Source organism: Oryctolagus cuniculus, chromosome 9 (genome assembly GCF_964237555.1).
Source record: "Oryctolagus cuniculus chromosome 9, mOryCun1.1, whole genome shotgun sequence".
NCBI lineage: Eukaryota > Metazoa > Chordata > Mammalia > Lagomorpha > Leporidae > Oryctolagus > Oryctolagus cuniculus.
This window is the reverse complement of record NC_091440.1, coordinates 79,199,649-79,226,698: the sequence shown is the minus strand read 5'-3', so window position 1 is coordinate 79,226,698 and position 27,050 is coordinate 79,199,649. Positions and strand designations below refer to the sequence as shown.

General features: G+C 38.0%; 1 protein-coding gene across 9 annotated transcripts in view; it reads left to right on the top strand.

Annotated features, from left to right (window-relative positions):
* Window positions 1-233: 233 nt before the first annotated feature.
* The window catches only part of NBEA (neurobeachin), a 726,466-nt gene continuing 699,649 nt past the window's right edge, over window positions 234-27,050 (top strand). For all 9 annotated transcript variants that reach the window (XM_070049020.1, XM_070049018.1, XM_051831739.2 and 6 more), the window contains exon 1: window positions 234-683. In XM_070049020.1, the coding sequence (XP_069905121.1) occupies window positions 375-683 (309 nt within the window). In that variant the 5' untranslated portion in view covers window positions 234-374. The remainder of the gene's footprint in view (window positions 684-27,050) is intronic.

Below are 27,050 nucleotides of genomic sequence, written 5' to 3'. Positions count from 1 at the left end.
CCCATCGTTCTTCCGAGCGGCGGCAGCATCTCCGTGGGGGGCGGGCCGGGCCGGACGGACCAGGAGGGGGAGAGAGAGGAGGCAGCGGCGGCAGCGGCACAGCTGCTGGGCGGGTACTGCCGCTCGCCAGGCAGCGGTTAGCGGCGCCGCCACCGCCACCGCTGGGAACGAGCCCGAGGACCTCCCGCCGCCTCCGCCGGGAAGGGCGCCGGAGCGGGCCGGGCTGAGGCGCAGGCGGGGACGGGCCCGGCGCCGCGGCGCTGGTGGATGCTGGGGCTCCGAGGCGACAGCCGGGGGGCGGGGGCCGAGGCAGGTATAACGGTACCGGCGGAGGCAGCACCGCTGCTCTTCCCTGCTCCTCAGGAGGGGCGCCAATGGCGAGCGAGAAGCCGGGCCCGGGCCCGGGGCTCGAGCCTCAGCCCGTGGGGCTCATCGCCGTCGGGGCCGGCGGCGGCAGCGGCGGCGGGGGCAGCAGTAGCATCGGCGGCGGCGGCGGCTGCGGGGCCAGTGGGATGGGGGAGTTGAGGGGGGCGTCCGGCTCCGGCTCGGTGGTGCTCCCCGCGGGGATGATTAACCCTTCGGTGCCGATCCGCAACATCCGGATGAAATTCGCAGTGTTGATTGGACTCATACAGGTCGGAGAGGTCAGCAACAGGGACATCGTGGAGACGGTGCTCAACCTGGTAAGGGACCGGGTGGACTCTCCCCCGCGCCCCCCTGCCTCCCCGGCCGCCACCCTTCCACCCCCGGGTTCACACGCGCCCGCGAGTCCCTGGGAGCGTAGCTCGCTGGGGCGGCATTGCCGCGGGTGACCTCCTGCGTGCTGCCCACGCCGCGCCACCTCCCTCCTCGTCCCCAGTCCCCTCCGGCCACCTGAGCACAGTGCCCAACTTCACCCTGCTCCTTATCACTTCTCATGACGGCGACACAGTCATTCCTCGCCGTGAAGGTTTTGGGTCGACTTTAGAGTTGAGTTGGGGGATGAGGCGGCCTCCTGTTCTCTGGGATTCTTTCTCCCACACTCTTAATTGTCCGTGGTATCGCTCTCCGAGGACGACCGCCTTGCCCCTGGAGCCTAAATTCCCCCGTGCTCCTGAAATGTGAGAGGCGCATTAGCTCCAACTTGAGCAGCTGGGGTGTGATGTTTTCCAGGGGGGAGGGAAATGATGCAGTTTTGCATCTGTCTTTAAATCTATTCCGAGGCTGTGATGGAGAGTACTGTGCTGTGTCCAACCCCCTCTCCCCCCTCCTCCCCATGTCTTAGGCAGCCTTCTCTTCTCTGTAACATTGCCCTGAATATGCTGATCTCTTAGTGATTTTTGGTGCACACAAGGTATTAAAATGTGAGGGTATGAAATCATACAGGTTGGTTTCTATGAGTGCCTTCAGGAGCATGGCATATGGTTAAAGACTAAAGCAAAGGTGTTAAATGCAGCCCTAGGTTTTGGTTTCTTTCGTGATAAGAAAGAGTTACTGCAGAACTGTGTATGACTTAATGTTTTGCGCTATCTACAGAGAGGCTAAGAAGCATTCAAGATGTCAGGGCAAAGAAACGGGAAGAAATAAGGAGAGGAGAATCATAAATTGAGCATAATTAAGAGTAGTCCTTTTTAGTGCTCTGTAAATGCAGTGTTTTTTGTTTGTTTGTTTGTTTGTTTGTTTTTTCTGCAGCAAAGCTTTTTAAACAGTTTCCTGTGGAACATCTAATGTTTGACATACTGTAGCCTTGGATTTTGGTTGGCAAGATGTAAATCAGAAGAGATCATTGACTATTCTATTTGTGTGGAGTCACAGCAGTATAAAAATATAACACCCATGCAGTCTTATTTTTTGGCTAAGCAATTATTTTTTATTTGATCTATTGGAAAACTGAAGGAAAGCTGCAGCTACAGCAGTGGTGCCTAGAGACATGGATTAGATAATGTCTACAGGGTTTCTGAACCTCTTAAATTCATAAAAAAGTTGAAGCCCTTTTTTTTTCCCTCTCCGCTGGCATGTCAAGTCAAAGATAGATGATCTATCTTTACTTTGTTGTGTTTATTGCTGTTTAAATTCAAGACACTTCTTTCTACTTTTGTTTGCCCTTCAAATAAGTCACCACAAAAAAAAAAAAAAAGGGGTGTTAAGTTTGGGAGAATGTCACCACATTGATATGCCAGTTATTTTCAAAACACTAATAAAAATATGGTTTCTTGGGAATTTTTATTTTAATTAGCTACAGATAGGAGGTCAGTACTTGCTTTTTTTATTTCTAAAAGAGATGAAATCTCAAAATATGTTAGTATGTCAGCTGGCACTGTATTTCTGCACAAAGGAATGCATTTAAGTTTTTGAGTTTTCTTGTCCACACAATACTATTTTTACTTTAGCTGATGTGATAATAGTATTTGGATGCTTACTTGGTGTATTTTAACCTGATAGGCAATAGTAGAGCTTTCCCAAGCTGGAAGCTCATTTGAATGTGCAGCCAGTTTGGACTCTGCAGCAGTAGCAATGCCTGCTGGATCAGGTCTTAACAGATGGGGTTCTTTAGATATACAGTACACTAAGAAAAGAAGTGAAGTAGTTCTCTAGAGGTAGAAAATAAATTTAACTCTTTGGCAGGAGGAAAATCTGGCATGAAGGCTCAATTTGCAGGCATTATTTTAACTTTAGAGTCGTCAGAAACAGTGATACTGAAATGGTATATCCTCAAATCCACTTAAGACCTTTAACTATTGATTTTTGGAATTAAAAAAGTTAGGTTTAAAATTTCTTTGTACATATTTAAAGACTGCAAGAGATTTCTAAGTGAAATTTTTTTTAGAAAAAAATGACAAAGGGAAATTAGCCTTTGGAAGTGTAATATTTTTACAGTTGTGGTTTAGGGCTTTATTTAAGTTCTAGTATTCTCATGATGAAAGTTGTGCACATTTATGCCAATTCTCAAAAATATTTGGATATCATAGTTTTTTAATATCAAGACTTAATTCACTTTAATAGGTAAGTCAGTAGCAATTCATCTAGGATAAGGAGAGGAGAATCATAAATTGAGCATAATTAAGAACAGTTCATTTTCAGTGTTCTATAAATGCAGGTTACAGCCTTCTATTATCTCTAAAATGAGTAAAAATGTTTTAGAAAAATTAAGGTGGAAGTTGTGAGATATCTAGTATAGCCTCCTGTATGACCAAATAGAAAAGGAGCTAATGAAACTTCATAACAAACCAGTTTGTATCTTAAACAATACCTTTTTTTCAGTCACCTTTGTCAAACTGATTCTTTTTTTTTTTCCTGTTCATTCTTTGTTTGTGTATGAGAATACTAATACTTGGTTTTTGGGTGCTGCTTTACATTTGCCTTGCCTAAAGAATCAAAAGTTTTACAGAGTAAAGTTTAAGCATGTAGTAAAATATAGGTTTACTTTAACGCAGCTGTGGCTGTGATTTTTCTGCTTTTGTTTGCCAAAGGTAGATAGTCATTTCCAGTACTCAGGTGGATGTGGGAGTTTGATGAAGAACTATCAGTATAATGAGAAATAAAACGAATGGGTGGATTCATCATAGATGCATGTATTTTGTGTAATGATATTTTAGTTGACGTAAAATGTTACAAAACAGGATGGGCACTATCAGGAAGATAATTAAATTAGTTTATAAGTAACATTACATTGAGAGTTGTTTTTGTCAAGGATTTTGCCTTGTAGTTCTACCAATTAAAGAAACTGATCATCAACAGTCTTTGGCTTCACAAGAAATTACTTAATATGGCAGTGTCAGACAGTATAGATAGTTTATAGAAAAGAAATTTTGTTGGTTGCTTCCACCCGTCAAGCACTCTACTTAATCTATTGCTTCTTTTGTAAACACATTTGACATATGTTTATATAAGGTTTCTCGTTCCTTGAAGTAAATGCTATGTAAATACAATGTATTATCTTCGTTTATATCATGGTAATTTATTTTTGTCACATGTTTTAATATAAACATTTTAGAAAAGATAAAATAGAGGATTAATATTTACCTAGTGAAAGATTTCACAGTAGGGTTTTTTCATATAGCTGTCTTATGTAGCTGTATTATGTATAATTACAATTATAGTATTTAACTACAGACTTGAAGGTTTTTTCATGAATTACTGAATTCATGAGTTTTTCCAGTGACTTGTGGTTTCTTTTCATGAGTTACTGTGAGAAGTCAGTGTGTCTTTAGCTGCAGAAAATGTTCTTTTCTTCATTTTAATATTTTTTACATTCTAAATGGTATGCTGTTTATTTGATTGAAAGCATAACAAGATACTTTGAAGGGTTTTTGTAGATTATTAAACTCCTATCCTTTTGGTGTGTGGGTCATAGTATTTTTGTTAAAGGGAAATTGTATTTTTTTGTATTTGAATGTGACAGCATCTCTTCTCCCTTAGAATTTTTCATAAATGCTATAATTTTCATTATAAAGTTTGGAAATTTCACAAATAAAAGGTATATATTGCTTCTGAGTTAACTTTTTTAAAAAAGTTGTATCTTAGAATCATAGAAGTACTTAATGCTAATGAAACATTTATTTATATTAGAAGAATTTCCTATTTTTTAATTTATGTTTTCATATTAACTTGATTTATATTTTATTCTTGCTGTTGAGTATGGAGGATTACATAGGAAGTATGGATGTTTCCGTATTATAAGTAGTTATTAGATTTTCTACAGAAATAGTGATTTAGTCATGAAAGACATCAAAGCAGCACATATTTTGTAGTTTGTCTATGATCAGATAATATTAATTTTAAACTTTGGAGGGCAGAGAGAAAGAGAAAAACAGAAACAGAGCTTTTATTTGCTGGTTCAACTCAGGGCTGGGCCATGATGAAACCCAAACTTAATCCAGGTCCTTCACATGGTTAGCAGGGACTGAACCTCCTGCTACCTTTTAGGGTGTACATTAGCAAGAAGCTGGAATTGGGAGTGGAGCTGGGAGTGGCACCCAGACACTCCAATATGTGATGTGAGTATCTCAACAAGCATCTTAACTGCAAGGCCAAACACTGGTCCAAAATCATATTAATTTTAAATGAATTCTTTTTATATTGCTTGTCAGTTTTTGGTGCATATGGTACTGTTAATAAAAACTAAGAATATCCCAAGATTCTCTCTTCTTTTGCTATGCTTTTCCCAAACAGAGTATCATTGGGCCCAACAAACCTAGCTCATTTTGTTAATTGATATAGGCATATGATAAAGTTGTTACTCTTTTTTTTAACTATTTACTTAAAATAATTATTATGTATCAAATACAAAGGTCTTTTATTTTTGACTGTACTTTTCATACTTTGTGCAATCAGCCTATCTTTTTTGCATCACTGTCTAGTATTGGAGTTATTTATGTGTATTTCTCCTACCTAAGGTATAAACTCCATGAGAACTATAGCCAATTTCTTTTGTAATTATTATTATTATTATTATTTTGTATTTTTGACTCTTGGGTAAGTTAAGTGCATTTTAATATGCAGGACACCCATTATTGGGCAGCAATATAAAGGCTAGGTTCTAAAATTTTCTTTAACAGATTTCAGGTCATGGATCCTGAGTACATTAGACTTGTGTAAATTCAGTGTATTGCTTAGTTTTAAAACTACAAATGTGTGTTGAATATTTATGATGTTATCTATGAAGGCACTACTACTTACATAAATGTCATTTTGAACTGACAGAATAAATAAGAATTTAGCAAAAAGCTTCAGTAAACCATATGTATAATCAAATATGTGCACATAACAAAAATTGTATCATTAAGAAAGAACATAAGGGCATTTCAAAAAGCTTTTGGAAAATGGAGTTAGTTAGAAGATAAGTTTATTTTGGTACAAGAACTTTTTTGAAATTCATATATCAGTTTTCATATACACATTTTCCCATAAACTTTGTGGATATTCCTCATGCTTGAATTTAAAAATTTCTTTGTGCAAAAACCTTTTCTAACTTTGTTTTCCAGGAACTTTTTGAAGTATTCTTTTACAATACATTGCATAGGAACTTTAAAAATATATCATTAGCAATTATCATATTACCAAGAGTAGTGTATATCTTTTTTTTTCTCCATCTAACATATATTTCTCCTTTTTGTAGTGTAATCCAATTTTGCTTTAGTGAACCATTCATTCTGCATTCTAAGTTCAGCTGTCTTGGGTGGGTTGACTCCAATGCCTGCCTTCAGGGTTAGGCATATAACCCAGGTGTAGCCTGCATCAGTCACAGTAATTGGTTCAGGGATCTACCTTTAATCCAAAGGGAACCACAGAATCAGTATCAGAACTTGGGTTAGGAATGCTGAACAAATAGATGCTTAAGTCTATAGTTTTAGGTGCCTGTCTTAGAATTTGACCAAACCGAGAGGGAGAGGGAGAGAGAAAGAGAGTCATTTCTATATTCTGTTGGAACATATAGAGTTCTCTGTGCCTTTTTGGTGGTTTTCTTCTCACCACTAAATTCTCTACTAAAATATATTATTATTGTGCTATTAGCTTCAAATTGTGTTAGTAGTTTTAGTTGGGTTTTTGTTATTTGCAAACTGAAAGAAGCCCACTAATACATACCTTGATATCTGGAAATGAGATATTTGAAGGAGCAGACCTTAACTGTTGAAATAACGTGCAAGGCAGTGAGTACTTTGCTGTCCTCTAGTAATTCTTTTTAACGGCTTGCAGGGCAGATTTCAAAATTGGCATGCGTTATCCTACCCATGGAACTATTGAGGCTGGAATTTGAGGGATGCTGAAATGTTTTGGCCTCTCGTTAGGACTTTGATAATGTTATTTATTTATTTATTTGGAAAGTCAGTGATACAGAAAGAGAAGGGCAAACAGAGAAAGAAATCTTCCACCTGCTGGTCCACGCCCCAGATAGCTGCAAAGGCCAGGTTAGGCTGAAGCCAGGAGTTTCACCTGGGCCTTACACATTGGTGGCAGGAACACAAGCACATCTTCTACTGCTTTTCCCAAGTAGTTAGCAGGGAGCTGAATCAGAAGTGGAGCAGCTAGTGGCAGCTTCACCCATTAAACCACAGTATCAGCCCCTGATAATGTCTTTTAAGAGACTTCTCCCTCCTCCTTTGATATTTGATCTTATTACTTTTTAAAAAGTATACAAAGAGTTTTATTATGTTTTAAAATTGTACATATGCATGAGTTTAAAAAACAAGGGAAATGTGTTAAAAAATACAGAGGAAACCAGAGATGAGACAAAAGGATTTCATTCTGTAAATTAAAATAAAAAGGTATTTTGTTTATTAAAAAGTGGTGTTTCAATATATTAAGATGTCTTTTGATTAGAAACACAGTACTTTCTTTCAGTTACTCATTAATAGATCAAACTCAGTGTCACTGAATAGAGGATGGATTATTATATTACCTTACCAGCCAGAGGCAGGCCATTAAATATAGATGGATATGGTACATGTTCCTGAGGTGTTAAAATAAATACTTTCTTTATGAGCTGTTCAATAAAGTCAGTAGTGAATGTCCCCATTTCAACTTTCAGTAGGGAAACCCTGACCCCGTGTTTTTTCTTCTTGGATGACTTTCAGTTAGGGTTCTTCGTATTTAACAAAGTAGTACTAAAAGTTCTAAAAGTCTTTTTTCCAAATTGTTCCAAATTGGCATGACTGAAACAGAAGAAAGAAAATGTAGTCTTTCCAAGTAGGAGTTGCTCCTTCTGCCTTTAGCTGGCATCTAAGATGGTGGAGAATCAGAATTACAAAGAACTTTATAGGTTGTAAAGCCCCACTTTTTTTGCCCTATGCTAAAATTACAGAGGAAAGGCAGGAGTTTAAATTAGGTCAAGTTCTATTTTACAAGCTTCTCCCAAGCACTTCATGCAGTATACCTGGCCTACAGACCAAAGTTACAGCTAATCCAGTTGTAAAGAGCTTTAAACTGGTGTGCAACCAGGGAACCAGTGGTAGAAGATCTGTCCCACCTCCCCCAGGTTACTGTTCTACTTTACTTCAAGAAAGATCATTAAGCAGAGGGTTAAATGTATTGAGAAAGCCTGTTGCTATGTGACTGAAACTTAAAAGCTAAAACCTAGATTGATATACTGTATCTTGACAAGATCTCTTGGTTTGGTTGCTAATTCAAGCTGTTGACTGAAGTAAATTGACCAAAAGCTTACTAAGGTTTTTGGAAGCTATACTTCCAGCGAAACCTCAAGGCTGACAGAGAACAATTTGCTTTCACTTCTGAGGCAGTTTTAGCTCCTGAAGCTTCATGAAGAAGAAATGCTAAAGCAGTGTGGCCACCAGACTTTGGAAAAATCTTCTGTGGCCATGGAAGTTAATGGACAAGTGAGGTCTTCTGAGGTAGTAGTAATGAGTGCATTCATATCGGCTGACAAAGGAACTCGTTTGCCAGGACAGGGAATTCCTGATGCTCTAACTGGTAATACATGTTCTGTGATTTGAATAGGTTATCAGGGTTTGTTTTGCCACCTCCCCTCTTTTTATTTTTATTTTTTTTATTTTTTGACAGCAGAGTGGACAGTGAGAGAGAGAGAGACAGAGAGAAAGGTCTTCCTTTGCCGTTGGTTCACCCTCTAATGGCCGCAGCGGCCGGTGCGCTGTGGCCAGCACACCACACTGATCCGATGGCAGGAGCGAGGTACTTCTCCTGGTCTCCCATGGGGTGCAGGGCCCAAGCACTTGGGCCATCCTCCACTGCACTCCCTGGCCACAGCAGAGAGCTGGCCTGGAAGAGGGGCAACCAGGACAGAATCCGGCGCCCCAACCGGGACTAGAATCCGGTGTGCTGGCGCCGCTAGGCAGAGGATTAGCCTAGTGAGCCGCGGCGCCTCCCCTCTTCTAGGTGGGAATGATTATTATTATTTGTATTCTTTTAATATTTTATGTTAACTATAGGGAAGCTAGTTACATTTATTATGTAGCTATATATTCTCAGATTATGAGGTACCTCAAAAAGAATGTAGGTTTAGATTTGATCAAGAATATTTTATAACACAAATGTTGGGGCTGGTGCTGTGTTGTAGTGGGTAAAGCTGCCGCCTTCAGTGCTGACATCCTATATGGGCAGTTTGAGTCCTGGCTGGTCCACTTCCTATCCAGTTCTTTGCTATTGACTGGGAAAGCAGTGGAAGATGGCCAAAGTCCTTGGGTCCCTGCATCCATGTGGGAGAACCAGAAGAAGCTCCTGACTTCAGCCATTGTGGCCATCTGTGGAGTGAACCAGCAGATGAAGACCTCTCTCTGTTTGCCTCTGCCTATCTGTAACACTGGCTTTCAAATAAATAAATAAATCTTAAAAAGAACCACACACACAAATGTTTCAGACTTGTAGCTAGATGTAAGTAGCTTGACATTGTCTTTTTGTTTCTCCACCCATCATGGTGAAGTGGAAAATACTGAAATAGTTCTAAGTACGGGAAGAAATGAGTGTATGAAGTGAAGGTTAGCCCAGGGCTCAGATGTTGCATATTTCTGTTGTATTTGGCTCCCTGGGCTCCATTCTTTGTTCTGTGAACAGTTCTAGGTGTTTTGATGCTCTTTTGGGGAATGATCCCTTCTCCATTCTTCATTTTTTTGGTTTAAGGCTTCCCTGGTCTCTGTTGTTCTGGACCAGACATAGAAACTGACACCGTGCTTATCATTAACATTTTAGTTGTAAAGTATAGCAGCACTTTTGAGACAGCATGATAAACTTTTTTCATTCTTCTGGAGGAAGAAAATTGCTTTCACTGGGGTTGCTAAAAATGTTAGAATATAAGCCCAGAGTTGATGGCAGTCTGCCACAATGAAGGCAGAGTATGATTGAGAATCGAGCTATTGTAGAAGCACCTAGAAAAAGGAGAAATATTGTTGATGTCATCTTTGGAACCCTTGAAGCCATTTATATATCCAGACATTTCAGTGTATTCAGCTAATACATTTCCTGTTTTGCTTATGGCAGTTTGAGTTAGATTTCTATTCATTGGACCCAAAAGATTCCTGAAAATCTACATTGAAAATTTAAAAGCACATACGTGTTATTATAAATCATAAGAAAAATATCAACTTGTGAAAGGAGTTGGTAAATTTCAAGAAAGAGGAATTTATGCATATGGCTTATATGTTGTGGCACAGCAGGTTAAAATGTCTGCATCTCATATCAGAATGCCTGGGATTCAGTTTTGCCTCTGCTTCTAATTCAGCTTCCAGCTAATGTTCTTGGGAGGCAATAGATGAGCACCCAGATATTGGGGATCCTGCCCCCCATGTGATATACCCTAATGGAATTCCTTGTTCCTGCATATTGCAGGCATTTGGGGAGTAAGCCAGTGGATAGAAAATAGTCTCTCTCTTTCTCACTCTCTCTCACCCTTTCTCCTCCCAACATAGAAATCTTAAAAAATAAGTAATCAACCTGAAGTGATACCATGAAAAAGAAATGACCAGTGAATTCCATGGAATGCTAAAGACAATCTTAAATATTGTTGGGCAAGTGACATACTGTTTTGAACGGCATTAGTCATCTATATCAAGAACTTCAAAAACATTCCTGTCATTAATCTAACTTAGTTCTTTAGGATAAGGAAAAATTACCCATGGACACATATAAATGTTAAATGTAGTTTTATGATACAAGATAATTGATAATAACCTAACTGTTCTATAACAGCCAACTTCTTGCATTCATGTTTTGGGATGGCATGCAGCCATCCATCAAAACTGTCTCTCAGTTCTCTTTCAGTGTGAAGTAGAATTATTATCTGCCTCATAAGATGATTGTGCAGATTCAGTGATTTAATGTAGATAAAGTGCTTGTTGCTAGCTACCTTTATTTAGTATTTACTACTGTTATTTCTGTTCCAGTTTTGATCCCGAGGATGATCTGATCATAGAAAAAAGATTAGTGATCTAGCTGAAACTCAGCTATCTTACATTATATTGTCATACCTGATCCTAGTGAATCTGTCAGGGAGGAGATCACAGATTCCACCTATCATGATCTCTTGATGAAGCACCGAGATCTGTTCTCTATCTTGTATTCTTTAACAGTCTCTGGGCTAGTTTTTCCTAATTTCTTACTTTGAGTTAGAAGAGTGAAAAACTTGTGAAACAATAGGCATGAGTTCCTGGACTCCTTCTCTTCCTTGTTTCACATGGTTGAATTTCATGTATAGATGCATGCAGTAGGACATAAAGGAATAATACCTCCACAAATAATACCTCCCTTTGGGAGTATTTGCTTAAATATTTAGAAGACTACTTAGGTAACAAGCATATAAGGGGTAAGTTGGAGGATTAAAAACTATTTTATGATCAGTTTGTTTTAGAAGATAGTATCAGCCTGCATTTTTAATGGCTCTTAACTACAATGCACACGGGAAATTGCAAGACATTGTCTAATCCTTGGAATAACTCCTTTTTGTAGATTGCATTCCTTCTTTACAGCTGTAGAAACTAAGTATGTAAGAAATGTTAGACAGAAGCAGAGGGAGGACTCAGACCTTCAGATGCCAAAGTTAGACTTCTTTCCCATTACTAAATGCAGTGTGGTAACTTAGAAATTATCGTGAAGAACTGGTGTGAAGGACTGGTGTTGCAATGGAGGGATCAGGCAGCCTCGGTGAATTGATTTCTGTGGTAGGAGATGACTCAGGACAGGCTGTTCAGAGGAAATAAAAATGAATACAGGACAATTTGATGGAATTGTACCCAAAAATGACTTATCAGGAACTATGACCTTTTATTTTTGAGGTTTTTGGGAATAATTGGTTTTACAGTATTATCAATGGTAACTGCCTTGAATTTTATACCTTTTCACTAGACAAAATGTGGATATTTTAGATACCACTGAAACAGCTCGATACTATACATTAATGTATAAAAATAGATTTGGTGTTTTTTGTCATATATTAGAGGCAATACATGAACAACCACATATGAGCATATCAATTATTTGAATAAAACAAATGAGTTGTAGAGGAATTATGCTATGGTCTGGGATATATAATTTCCAGCAATTGTAATTCCTTTCTCAGTTTGGATTTCTCTGTAGCAAATAATTTGACTTGCTGAGAGAACCTGCAGCTGATTTGAAGATGGTATATAAATATTTCTATGGTTAGTTAAAATTTTTCACATTTGTGAAGGGTATTAGGATTTATAGATTGAGTTTGGATTCAGACCTTATGTTTTTAATATCCCTTCATAACCCCTATGAAGTAAATGAGAGTTTATTTTCTTGCTTGTTAAAGGTTAATTTATTTTATTTAAAGGCAGAGCTACAGAGAGAGGTCGGGGCAGAGGGGAGAGACAAAGAGGTTGAGATATCTTACATCTGTTGGTTCACTCCCCAAATATTTATAGTGGCCAGAGTTGGGCCAGACCTAAGCCAGTAGCTGGGAACTTCATTGGGGTCTCCCTTGTGGGTGGCCAAGGGCCCAAGTATTCGGTCTATCTTCTGTTTTCCCCTATACATTAGTAGGGAGATGGATGGGAAGCTGGGCAGCTGGGACTCTGGCACTTACGTGGAATGCTGGTGTCACAGCTAGTGGTTTAACCTGATGCACCGCAGCACCAGCTCCAGAACTTATTTTAATATATAGTAGGTAAACTGTGGTGGAGGTTGAGAAGCTTGTCCAACAATACAGCTGTGTAGTTGCAAAAATGACACTCAAAGCCAAATCCTGCATTTCTAATTTTGTTGATGCTTAAAATATATTGTTACTGGGCAGGCATTGTGGTGGGTTAAGCTATGTCCCCCATATCAGAGTGTCAGTTCGAGTCCTGGCTACTCTGCTTTCAATTCAACTTCCTGCTAATGATCCTGGAAGGCAGTGGATAACCACTCAAGTACTTGGGTCCCTACCACCCACTTGGAGACCTGGATGTAGTTCTGGCTTTTCCTGGCCCAGCCCTGGCTGTTGCAGATATTTGGGGAGTGAACCAGTGAATGGAAGATCTCTCTCACTTTCTTATTCTGTCTCTTTGCCTTTCAAATAAAGTTAATTGAAAATAAATCTTAATTGAGAATGGAACTGGGAATGGGAAAGGGAAGAGGAGGTAGGTTGGGAGTGGGGGTGGGAGGGCAGATATGGTGGGAAGAATCACTATATTCCTAAAGTTGTACTTATGAAATTTGTACTCCTTAAATAAAAGATTCTTTGGGGAAAAAAAAAGTATTGTTACTTTTTATAATGATGATAATGACAATGATAACGACTTAGACTTATTGGATCCTTGCGTGGCAGACATGTGTTAAGTATGTGCTGTGCATTATCTCATTTAATCACCTTTATCTAGAGTGTAAAGTCTTTAGTGAAACAAAAAGTCACTGCCTTTCTAACTTAAATGAAATCTGGTGTCTTGGAAATCTTTTCAGTTCAAAATATATGAATAATACTTTATTACAAAGTGTCATAGAATTATTTCACTTAGTTTGTAGTAATTCTTTATAACTTATTCACTCAAAGTCCTTGAATTTAATTTTTCGAAAATTATTACTGAGAAAGAGAGAGGGAGGGAGAGAAGGAGAGAGATATGGAGAGTGAGTTCCCATCCACTGCAAGTTCACTCCTCAATTACCTGTCACAGCTGGGGCTGGAGAGAGGAGCCATGAATGTAATCCAGATTTTCCTGGTGGGTGGCAGGAACCCAATTCTTGAGCCATCACCACTACCTCTTGCAGACTGTATTAGCAGGAAACAAGAGTTAGGAGCTGGATCCTGGAATCAAACCCAGGCACTCCAGTGTGGGACATGGGTGTCTTGACTGCTTGGCTAAATGCCTGCTCTGTCAATTACTGAATTTAAAAGGGGCATTTACATTTTTTTAGTTCTATGAGATGTTTGTTATCAATGCAGGACTGTTTCTTTTGTTATACTGTATTGACTGACTTGTTAAATAATTATTACATTTCTCTAGCTGTCATATTCTTCCATATTTTGTCTAGAGAACTGCTCACATTTCCAGATGTAGTACTTATTCCTTTTTGAAGTGATAGCTTCCCTGATATTTCCCTAATAGGTGCTCCTCCCATCCTGTGTTCAATAATATTTTGTCCATACCTAAGTTTTACACTTGAATATTCTATTTTAATTATTTGTTCATTTATCAGGCAACCCTAGAGACACTGAATCCTTGGAGGAACATTATGTTATTCACCTTGCTATGCTGAGGATTTAACATATAGTATTTGGCATTTTTTGGTGCTTAATGAAATTTTTTTGAGTATGTTTTTACCTTTGATATAGTTTCTTTATTTGGATCATGCCCAGCTTGGGTATGGATTTTGTCTTTCCAGACTATTCTGAGTCTTCCAATATCTGAGTTTACCTCTTGCTTTAGCATTGCAGTTTTTATTTTTCTGACTCATGGGTGTGATAGAGATATCTGGGTCTATATATGCATGGTATATGTTTAAAAGAAGATTTTTCTGGATATTTGAGGTAGGTAAGGAGTCATAGTGATGTCAGATCCGGTGAATAGCCAGAGTCTATGAATGGATGAGGAAATTGAGAAACAGATTGAATGAGATCCTACTGTGTTTCACAGTCTAGAATCAACACCTAGAACCTTTACCTTCTGTCCAGTGTTCTTCTCATTTTATCTTGATGACTATAGTTCTACCTTGCTTCAGTTCATTTGGAGCTCTAGCTTATAACTTTTATTAGAAACAAGCTTTTTTTTTTTTTACTCAAGAAGGTTGAAATTCTTAAAGTGATAGTTAAATAACACTGAATCGTCCTCACGTAGTATTCTTTTGCCATAGTCAAGATACTGATTGATTATATAGAAAGAATAACATTAATCCCTGCTTTCAAATGACTTAAAGTTGAACACAGGAAATAGAAAAATAAACAGATAAATTACAGCTATAAAAGGTAATATTATAGGGATATAAAAAAATGCTATGGAGAATTAATGAACCTACTAACTTTGCTTGGAGGAGTCAGGGAAGGATTCACTGGGTAAGTGACTTGTGAACTGGGTCTTGAGTGTTAAATAATTGTTACCAGGATAAAAAGGGCAGGAGCAGAACAGCTTTCCACAAAACAGGTAGCTTGCACAAGGGTGTAGGGTCATTAAGCAGTCTTCTCATGGTTAACACCCTTAATGATAACTATTAACAATAAGTGAGATCAACCTTATTTCTTCTTGCAGAAATCTTATTTTTATTGAAGTATTCACTGACTTTCATTTTTTTTTTATTTATTTTTACTTATGTAGTCATCTGAAGCTTGCTCAAAGGAAGTGATGAAATTTACTAGGCTCCATTTCACTGAATTTTTTCAGGAGCTCCATTTGTGTAGGTGTCTCATTTACACTCAGACTTATGACATACCAGCTCAAACCAACAGGAGATTTTATGTATCATCAAGAGATTTACTCTATTTTTTTTTTTTAAGATTTATTTATTTATTTGAAAGAGTTACACAGAGAGAGGAGAGGCAGAGGCAGAAAGAGAGGTCTTCCATCCAATGGTTCACTCCCCAATTGGCTGCTACAGCTGGACCTGTGCTGATCCGAAGCCAGGAGCGAGGAGCTTCTTCCTGGTCTCCCACGCGGGTGCAGGGGCCCAAGGACTTGGGCCATCTTCTGCTGCTTTCCCAGGCCACAGCAGAGAGCTGGACAGGAAGTGGAGCAGCCGGGTCTTGAACCGGTGCCCATATGGAATGCTGACGCTTCAGGCCAGGGAGTTAACCCACTGTGCCACAGCACCAGTCCCAAGAGATTTACTCTAAAGAATTGACTCACACAATTATGGAGGCTGAGAAGTCCCAAGATCTGCAGGTAATGAACTGGAAAAGAGGAGAGCCAGTGCCAGTGGTGCAGTTCCAATCTCAGTTCAAAGGCATGAGAACCAGCTGAATTTATGATGTAAATTCTAGTCTGAAAGCTTACTAGACTGTAAGAGCTGAAGGCAGAAGACTGATGCCTAAGCGCAAGTAGTTAGACAAGAGGAGTTCCCTCTTATTTTTTGGAGAGTTGCCCTTTTTGTTTTATTCAGGCCTTTTACTGATGAGAGGAGAGCCCCTCACATTAGGGAGGGAAATTCTGCTTTACTCAGTATACTGATTTAAATGTTAGCCTTGTCTAGGAACACCCTGGTAATGGTTAACCAAATATCTGGATACCCAGTGGTACAAGTCATGTTGACACATAAAATTGACCATTGTAAGGGGCATGCATTTTTTCCATTAATTTGGTTTTTTTTTTTTTTTTTGGACAGTTGAGATATATATTCTTTACATTATTTTAGAAAAATTACATGCCTGTGCACAGAGTAAGCATTCAATAAATACTGGATGAATGAAATGCAAAAACAAAGAAATGGCTTACACTATCCAAAAATAAAGGAGACTGTAACTTTGATTATATTATACTTCTGAAGGTTAAAGTAAATAGATAAAAATTAACAGGCTGCGTTTACTTTTATTTCTAGTACTCTTTGAAATTAATGATGATTGACTTTTTAGATATTGATGTGTGGCCCTTATAAAAAGTGAAATTCATGCACAAGTGATCACTTTTTCACGAGAGCAAAAAATGTAGCTTTGAAAGTCAGTAAATATTTTTATTATTGTTACTCTAGATTTATTTCCAGCTTTGTACAAAGTCTTGGTATCTTTTTAAATTGAAGTAAAATATACTTAGACTTTTGTATTTTGGCTAGTTTTAAGTATACAGTTCAGAGGCTTTAAGAACATCCATTCTATTGTTAAAACATCCTCACTTTCTGTGTCTGGAACTTTTTCATTTTCCCAAATTGAAACTCTATATCCATTACACAATAAACCCCCTGTTTCTCCTCCCCTTCCCATAGCTACTATATATTTGACCATTATAAATATTTCATCAAAGCAGAATTAGGCAATATTTTTCCTTTTGTATTAGTCTTTACTTATACTTTACTTATACTTTTCTGATATTTATGTATCAGTATTTACTTCTTTTTGTTTGTCTATAGTTTGTCTATCCATATGTAAATCCCTTTGTTTGGTGGCTGTGAGCATTTATTATCTGACTATTAAGGGTTGAAATATACTGTAAGTATGAAATAGTTCAAAAACAGTGAACTATCTCAATAGTTACATTGGTTATGTATTGAAATGATAATATTTTGGATACATTGCTTTTTGGGTTATTATAAATAATATATATCTGTTAAATTATTTTCCTGTTTTTATTGTTAAGTATTTTAAATTATATATGTGTCTTAAAATTACATGTATCTTTAAGACAGTACTAGTTTATATGTGTCTGACTTATTAGTCTCGTATTGGAGGTTTTGGATGACAAATCTATATTTTACATGATTTTATAAGCTACCATGTAGTCTCCTACCTTTTAAATTGGAGGTGTTATAAATAGGAAGGGGATGGCAGATTAAAGTTCTTAAGTTTTGATTGGAGACAGTGACTGTCTAGAGGTCCTGATGCCTGATAAAGTCATGATGGGCCTGTTACATAGTAAGCACTTGATAAATACCAATTTTAAAAAAGGTAGGTAAGGATTTGAATATGAGTAGAGTGCAATTGAAATGTACTGGTGTAAGGGCCGGCGCCGCAGCTCACTAGGCTAATCCTCTGCCTAGCTGCGCCGGCACACCGGATTCTAGTCCCGGTTGGGGCGCCGGATTCTGTCCTGGTTGCCCCTCTTCCAGGCCAGCTCTCTGCTGTGGCCAGGGAGTGCAGTGGAGGATGGCCCAAGTGCTTGGGCCCTGCACCCCATGGGAGACCAGGATAAGTACCTGGTTCCTGCCATCAGATCAGCGCAGCGCGCTGGCCGCGGCAGCCATTGGAGGGTGAACCAACGGCAAAGGAAGACCTTTCTCTCTGTCTCTCTTCTCTCACTGTCCACTCTGCCTGTCACAAAAAAAAAAAAAAAAAAAAAAAAAAAAAAAGTACTGGTGTAAGTTTTGGCCTTTTGGTAACTGGAGGTGAATTTTCTTAATGATTTATTTATTTGAGAGAGAGAGAGACAGAGAGGAGAGAGAGAGAGAGAGAGAGAGAGAGAGAGAGATCTGCTTGTCCATTTCCCAAATGGCCCCAACAAACAGGGCTGGGCCAGGTTGAAGAAAGGAGCCAGAAAACCCAGCTGTGTCTCCTGCGTGGGTGGCAGAAACTCAAGTACTATCTGCTATTTCCCAGGTGCATTAGCAAGAAGCTGGATTGGAAGCAGAGTAGCCTAGACTTGAACTGACCCTTCAGTATAGGATGTGAGTGGCCCAGGTGGCAGCTTAACTTGCTGCAACAAAATCCCACCCCCTGAGTTTGGTTTCTAGTGTCTACCCTTTAATTGAATGTGAAGGTTGGAGTTAGAACTTGGTGTGCATTTGTGAAAAACGATTAAGAGAAAAAGTGGAAGAAGGTATGAAAGTATGTGAACTGAGGATGTTGAAAATTATTTTAATTTTATCAGTTTTCTTTTTAAATATATTTGATAGAGTTAGACAGTGAGAGAGACAGAGAGAAAGGTCTTCCTTCTGTTAGTTCTCCCCCTAAATGGCCGCTAAGGCTGTGCTGCGCCGATCTGAAGCCAGGAGCCAGGTGCTTCCTTTTGGTCTCCCATGTGGGTGCTGGGCCCAAGCACTTGGGCCATCCTCCACTGGCTTCCCCACCACAGCAGAGAGCTGGACTGGAAGAGGAGCAACCGGGACTAGAACCTGGTGCCCATATGGGATGCCGGCGCCGCAGGCGGAGGATTAACCACGTGAGCCACGATGCTGGCCCAGTTTTATGTTTTTAGTATCAGGATTCTAAAAACTTTTATAGTTTGTCAGAGTTAATGGTTTACTAAAAACCTAGAACAAAGTTGAAGCTCATGTGATAGAATTCTGGGTTCTATCAGGTTCAGCGTGATTATTTTTTCTTAACTGTTTTGGTAATAACATTATTTCATCAAACTTTCCTTCCTAATTATGTCCTACAGGAGTTGGTTTTTCTTTCAGCACATCAAATTATAGTTTCTCATCTATTTGCATTATAAAATTGGAAATTGTGTTACGAAAAAAAAAGTTAGAAGCCAGGTCAAATAATACTATACGTGGTACTACAGCAACTAATTATAGCATATAATCACTTGTCATGATTTTGAGAGTTATGATTTAATGATTCCTTTATGAAAAGGTGTCTTCTCACATTGTTTCTGTCAGTATGAATAAAGTATGCAAGGTATGAATTTTGTGCTTTTTCTAGGTGTTTATCTGTTCACATGCTTGTTTCCTTGCTGGGCTAAATAAAATATGTTAATTTCACCTGTTTCCTTTTCTGTTTTTATTTTAATGTAGCTAATAGAAAATTTACAATTACATCTGTGACTTGCATTATGTTTTTAGTGGATAACACTGAACTGGAGGGGCATATCTGACATTTTAATATTTCCAAGGTAGATGAACAATTAGAAGCACCAGGACTGTGGCCTGTGGGCATCAAGGGGCTGTCATGGCATGCTGGGTAAAGCTGTTGCCTCCTGTGACTCGGGCATCCCATATGGACATTGGTTTGTGTTCTTTCTGCTCCATTTCCACACATCTCTCTGCTAATGGTCTGGGAAAAGCAGTGGAAGATGGCCCAAGTGCTTGGGCCCCTGCTGCCTACCTGGGGGACCTGAGAGAAGCTTCTGGTTCCTGACTTCAATCTGGTTCAGGCCTGGCCATTGCAGCCATTTGAGGAGTGCACCATGTATGGAAGATCTCTTTGTCTCTCCTTCCTCCTCTGTAACTCTGACTTTCAAGTAAATAAATAAAATATTTTAAAAATATATAAAAAGCAACTAATAAGCAATTCGAGCATGTTTGTTTTTTCTTTACATATATGGATATATATATATAATACTTAGGTAATACACACACAATGTTGTTATTGTTCAAGCCATTCATACTGTGTGTTTTCCTGTTATATGTTAGTAGACCTCATCCTAATGGCATTGACTTAGAAGCAACAATTTAAAAACCACATGTCATTGGGGAAAAACTTATTCTCCCTCCTCTGGTAAAATTGTCTAAATAATTCATAGAAATCAATATGGCAACAAATTAAAATGCATTTTATTGTCAGCACATAAATTTGGAGGGCAAATTGTAAACATTGCTATAGAATTGAAGCAATGATTATTAGAATAAAATGAAGGCATTTGTTTTACAATTGGATGAAAGTACCATTATTTCCAACATGTTTTGTTTATATTATTTTCTAGACTGTGTTTCTTAAAAAGATAAACATCTGCTTTTTTGTGAACTGCTATAAAAATAAGTGAAAATATACTTTCCATAGAATCCATATATTTCCTGTTTGCCAAAAGCAGAAATCAAGAAGTAACCCTTCCTTTACCTGGAAAGCACATATATTTGATATATTTGTGATTTGTGAGGATTTTCTTATTAGAACCAGAGCCTCTTTTTAAATTTTTGATGTTATTTTGAGCATTAATTATCAAAAGCAATGCATTTTGAATAGGATTGTGAATTGAATACCAGAATTCAAAGATTTGTTTTCAGAAGTGTATGGAAACATAAGCATAGAGAAGGTACTGATTTAATCTAGGCAACCTTGTTTTTAAGTTGTTATACTATAGAGTGGATTTTAGGTCTCTGAAAATTTTTTTCCTCAAGATTTATTTATTTATTTATTTGAAAGGCAGAGTTACAGAGAAAAAGAGAGTGAGAAAGGAAGCGGTATCTTCCATCCACTGGTTCACTCCCCAAATGGCCACAGTGGCTGGAATTGGGCCAGGTGGAAGCCAGGAGTCTGGAACTTGGTCTGAGTCTCTAACCTGATGGGGCCCAGGTACTCAAGACCATCTTCCACTCTTTCCCTAGCCGCATTAGCAGGGAGCTGGATTGGAAGTGGAGCAGCTGGGACTCAAACCAGTGCTCATATGGGATGCTGGCACTGCAGGTCACAGCTTGGCCTGCTACACTACAACACTGGTCCCTGAGGTGTGTGAATTTCTAGTGTAGCAGTTATCCCTTTTATTATATTAACCTGCGTCTCTTGGAATTAGCTGTTACATTAGCTTGGTAAGGCTTCCGTAAAAAGCATTACAAATGTGGTGGCCTAAACAACAGAAATTTATTTTTTATAATTCTGGTGGCTAGAATTCCAATGATGAAATGACCACAGCTTGATTTTCTTCTGAACCTTTCTCCTTGGCTTACATATGACCATTTGCCAATGTCTTCACATGTTCTTTCTCTTTGTGTCTTGTGTCCTGATCTCCTTTTCTTACTGGGATACCAGTCATATTGGCTTGGGGACCACCCATGTGACCTCATTTTATTTTAATTATCTCTGTATAGTCCTGTCTTCAAATACATTCAGGTACACATTCAGGGGTACCAAGGGTAAGGGCTTCAACAGGTGAATTTGTGGTGGTGGGTCAAGGGCACAGTTTAACCCATGACTAAAGTGGAAATAAGTATAGAGTGGGTGAAGATGATTATGTAAGATCTTTTATTAGTAATGCTTTACGAAACTGCCCTTTAAAAGTGACACTTTAACATTTGATAAGCTCCTTTTCCAACTATTTCATCCTTTTCCAGGCTTTTTTTTTTTTTTTTAATTAATTTATTTGAGAAGCAGAGTTACAGAGTGAGGGAGAGACAGAGAGAGGTTTTCAATATGCTGGTTTCTTCCCAAAATGGCTGCAACTCTGGCCAATCTGAAGCCAAGAGCCAGGAGCTTCCTCTGGGTTTCCTATGTGGGTGCAGGGGCCCAACTGCTTGGGCCATCCTTCCACTGCTTTCCCATGCCATAAGCAGAGAGCTAGATTGGAAGTGAAGCAGCCGGGAGATGAACCAGCACCCATATGGGATGCCAGTGCCACAGGTGGAGGCTCAACCTACTATGCCATAGCCCTGGCTCCCCTTTTCCAGGCTTCTACTCCCCTTCCCCTATATTTTAGTACTTCTCATGCCTTCATCTGTGTACCCAAGGGCATTACTTATTCACTGATAACACTTTAAGCAGTTTTGACTCTTCAGTTAATTAGAAAGAAAATCTGCTGCAATGCTTGTAGAAATTCAGGCCTTTACTTTTATTAACAGCAATAATAACAGACCTCTGTTAAGCTTGTATTAAGTACTAGGCATTATGCTAAGTGCTTTACATGCTTTAAATTTCACAGTAGGCCTATGACATTGGTAGTTTTTTATAGATGAGGAAACTTAGGCTTAAACATGAAGGGATTTTCTCAAGATTTCATAGATAATAGCAGTTAAGTTAGGCCTTAAACAAAAGTAGTGGGACTGTCTTTGTGGCGTAGTGGGTTAAGCCACTGCCTGCAATGCTGTCATCCTATATGGACATCTGTTAGTGTCTTGGCTGTTACACTTCGCATTTGCTTCCTGCTAAGGCACTTGGTAAGCACCAGCAGATGTTCTGGGTCCCTGGGCCCCTGAACCCATGTGGGAGACCCAGAGGAGGCTCCTGGTTCCTGGCTTTGGCATGCTCAGCCCCAGCTGTTGCAGCCATTTGGGGAGTGTACCAGCGGATGGAAGATCTTTAAAACAAGTAAATCTTAAAAAAAATAGATGTGGTTATTTGCCATGCTTTTTAAAGGATTATTGATTATTTGCTGCTGTTTCAAATCCTTATTGTAATCTCCTTGAAATTAAGATATGGATGTACGATCACATGTTGATAACTTTTATGGTAACAGTGATGTTTAGCAAACATTCAGCATATTTAGCTCTGGCCTTGAAAATATATTGAAGCTTTGATTCTTTAGATGGTCAAGAATATTTAGTTATCCAGGCACAAAATCATTCAGTCTCTCAGCACAAAAGCAAATTCAGTGTCGTAGTATATATGGCATGTAAAGATGATCTGTCCTTGATTCTTTCTAGTGGTATTTGAGTGTTTCTCCTATGTCCTACATGCTTTAGTCATAATCAGCTACTGTTGTTTTCTGGAATACAATGTATTCTTATGATGCTTGGAGTTGTATATGTTCTTTAGTTCCATTCAGGAAATATTGTAGTGTTCATTTCCTAAGGCACTATCCAAGATATATTTGTTTTCTTGCACTATTGAGAGGGATACTGGGGCCCAGAAGTTAGTTCATACTTGAGGACAAGAAAGAGGTATTCACTGCATGCCTGGACTGCCCAGAAGAGAATCTGCAAATACCCATTTGTTGCTTAGGAAATTAGTCACTATAAATTTGAATAATTCTATTTTTCTTATTTTCTGAGTTGTTGATACATACTATGATTTTACGTTAACATTATAGAGTATATTTCAGTAGCATTCTAAGATGTATACCCTGAAAGATCTCCAAAGACCTGATGGAGGAGAAGCAGCAGATTAATTTAACAGATTATTATTTTCTTAAGTGGGTGGTAAAAGCATAGGGATAATATGACCCAATCTAAGGACATAATACGGTTGGAAAGATGATTCTTGTCTTTCAAGACTTCACTTTCTAATAAGAGAGACTAATGTAGAAGCTAAAAAAATCCTGAGTGACATGATCACACCACCTTGGTAGAAATGGTGTGAATTCAAATTCTGGCTCTTCCTTTTCTTTGCTTGTGCCCTTGAATAAAAGTGCATTGGATACTGCAATAACACAGAAGAGAAATGATGAATTATTAGAGGAGCATGCAAAGGCCTCAAGGGCAGTGGGTTCTTCTGATACTGGTTTTAAAAAGTCAGCTGGTGTTTGCTGAGTAGATTGGTTGAGGAAGAACATTCCAGATAAGGAAATTTGTATCAGCACAGTGTATTCAAAATACAAGTTGAGTATTCTTTATCTTGAATCTACAGTGCTCCAAAGTCTGAAACTTTTAGAGCATCATGTATCAGAAGATTTTAGATATTGAGGCAATTTGGTTTTCAGATTAGAGATGTTCAACTGGTCACTTCTCTGCAGCTATTCCAAAATCTGGTCCCAAAACATTTTGGATAAGGAATACTTAGTCTATAGTACCTTCTTTCTAGAATGCTTTTCTTATAGGAAAGTCCTGTTATTCCTTTATATCTGAGCTTCAGTTTCTGTTGCCCATGGATCTTTCTCTAACTCAAAATAATTTTGAAGCATTGCCATTTTTGTCTTCCATTAATAGTTTATAAATATGTCAGTTTCTCAACAAACTGAAGAATCAAATTCCTGTAATGTAACATGGCAAAACAGCAATTGGTAAGATCAAAATCTCCTAGACAAGAAAAGGTAGAGTGAAGGAAAAAAGAAAAACACCTAAAAATTGTGTATGTTTAAGTATAACACATAAGGAGAAGTCATGGGAAGCACCTGTTCCAGAACTAGAATCAACTGTTGTTGCTTATTTGCAGGAAATATTAAAAAATAGTAGCAATTGTAAGTTTTTGTCTGTGTTGCTAGGTTGTTGACTGCTGTGATTTAATAATACGCTGATGGAGAGATATGAAACACTGTTGCATTAAATGTACACATCAATCATGAGTTACAGGCATAGGTGTTGGGTGCAGTGGTTTAGATGCCACTTGGGATACCTGAATTCCATGTCACAGTACTTGGGTTCTACTCCTGGCTGTACTTCCAATTCCAGTTTCCTGATAATGCACACCCAGGGAAGCAGCAGATAATAGCTCAAGTACTTGGGTCACTGCCACCCATACAGGAGACCTGGATTGAGTTCCAGGCTTCTGGCTTTGGCCTAGCCCAGCCCTGGCTATTGGAGAGCATTTGAGGTGTTAACCAGCAGATGAAAGATGTCTTTCCCTGCCTGTTGCTATTTCTGTCTACATTTTGATAAAATTTTATATATTTTATATACTTTTATATTTATATTAAAATTATAAAGATCAACTATATATATCATATGTAATATATAATATATATTTATTAATATGTTTAAAATATATAAAATATATTAATATTTTACATATATAATATATATTTTATATATTATATATATTTTAAACATTTATTGAAGCTGCCTTAAGGTAGTATTGGCTTACAAGTCCAGTGTGTTACTTTCAGGTGATAGCTATAGCAGAGACCTGTTTTTTTTTTCTTCTTTTTTAAAGATTGATTTATTTATTTGAAAGGTAGTGTTATAGAGAGGCAGATGCAGAGAGAGAGAGAGAGAGAGGTCTTCCATTTGCTGGTTTGCTCTCCAGATGGCTGCAGTGGCCAGAGCTGTACCAATCTGAAGCCAGGAGCCAGGAGCTTCTTCTTGGTCTCCCATGCGGGTGCAGGGGCCCAAGGACTTGGGCTGTCTTCTATTGCTTTCTCAGGCCATAGCAGAGAGCTGAATCATAAGTGAAACAGCTGGGATGTGAACTGGTGCCCATATTAGAAAGGTGAAGCTGGTGAATTTGAAGCCAAGGACCCTGGACACTTTTGCAAAACAGTGACATGAGCAAAAGAGTTTGTAAGTTTATCTGAAAGGGTGGACTTTTGTCTTCTTTTTATTATTCTTTATATTTTTCTCTTGAAACAGGCCAAGTTAGGACATCTTTTCTGTGATCAACTGTATATAATTATCAGGGTGCCTCTTCTAGTTCTTTCTTGTGCTTGCTTCTTTTTTGCCTTTTGTAACCTGGAACTGATATCCTCGGCTCTCTATATTTAGATTTATATATTAATGTGTAAATACTTTTGAATCAAATAACTTTTTGTAAGCTGGCTTTCTATAAATAATCTGGGCTTTGTGGTATGACTAATCTGAATTCAGATGCTGCCTTTGTCTTGTCTTTGCTTTCTGACCTTGAGCCAAGCGTTATATTTCTCCAAACCTCTTTTTCTCTCATTTTATATACCTACATCTATATTTACTTTATATGTATATGATATACACACACCACACACTTCATATTTATGGAATCAAGAAAAGTTATTTTCCCATCTCAAGTGGTAACTGTGCAAATGAAAGAATTATACTTAGAACATTATATTATTAAGTATCTGGTACTATACTGGATGCTCATTTAACATATTTATGATGTGACCTACAGATGAGGTTTACAAAGTTTTGAAAGGTTTGCTGGTCTAAGATTATACCAGAATCTAAATCAACCATGTGACTAAGTATACTGTTTATTTCATATAAGTTTTTTTTTTTCTCTGTAACAAGCATAAGTGTAGGCTACTTTTGTGGATATTTTGAACAAAGTTTAATTTTACTTATATTGTTTTTTCTTTCATTTGTGGCATTAGGTTTGTCATTATTAGTGAAAAGATTATTAATTTTGAACTTGGATTCTAATCTTGTTATCGTTCCTAGCTAGCTGGGCAAGTCTTTTAGGTGTTCTAGACCTTATTTTGCCTGATGGATAATGAAGATTAATTAGGTTTATGCTATCTAGTCCCTGAAAGTTTTAAAAATGCTAATGATATATGACTTTTATTTTTTTATTTTTTAAAGATTTATTTATTTATTTGAAAGTTTCAGTTACACTGAGAGAGGAAGAGACAGGATAAGAGAGAGTGAGAAGAGGAAAAGAAAGGGAGAGAGGGAGAAAGAGAGAGATCTTCCAAATATATGACTTTAAAACAGTTTACTTTTTTTAAAGGAAGCAAATAGACCTAGGTAAAGTTGAAGATAGAAAAAAGCACTAGAAATACGCTTTAAGAAGCTTCTTTCTGAATTCTCGTAGATACTTTATTAAACTCCTGTTAAACATATGCCTTTACATATTGATGTAAAGGATATAATAGTTAGTGACACTGTTTTGTCCTCAAATTGTTATCTCCTGGGAGAGAGAGACAAATATATATATATTTATAATAAATACATCTTATTACTATAAATTATATATTCTGTTTATTTACTAAAAATAAATTATTCATTTATACATTTGTAGTAAGTAAATATTTAGTATTAATTTAAAATGTAAATTTTACTTAATAAAATTTTATTCATTATTTGTATATATGTAATAAATATGTATATATATATATAATAGGTAATGTGTTGACATGTGTCCTAAGAATGTGTGAAACAGGAGGTTTGAGACTGTCTAGAACAGAGGCAGGCAATCAGACTTTCTGTAAAGGTCCAGATATTTTAGTCTTTGTGCATCATATGGTGTGGTGCCTATCACAATTGCTCAATTCGGCTGTGGTGGCAGAAAGGCAGCCAAGATAAACCCAATTTTG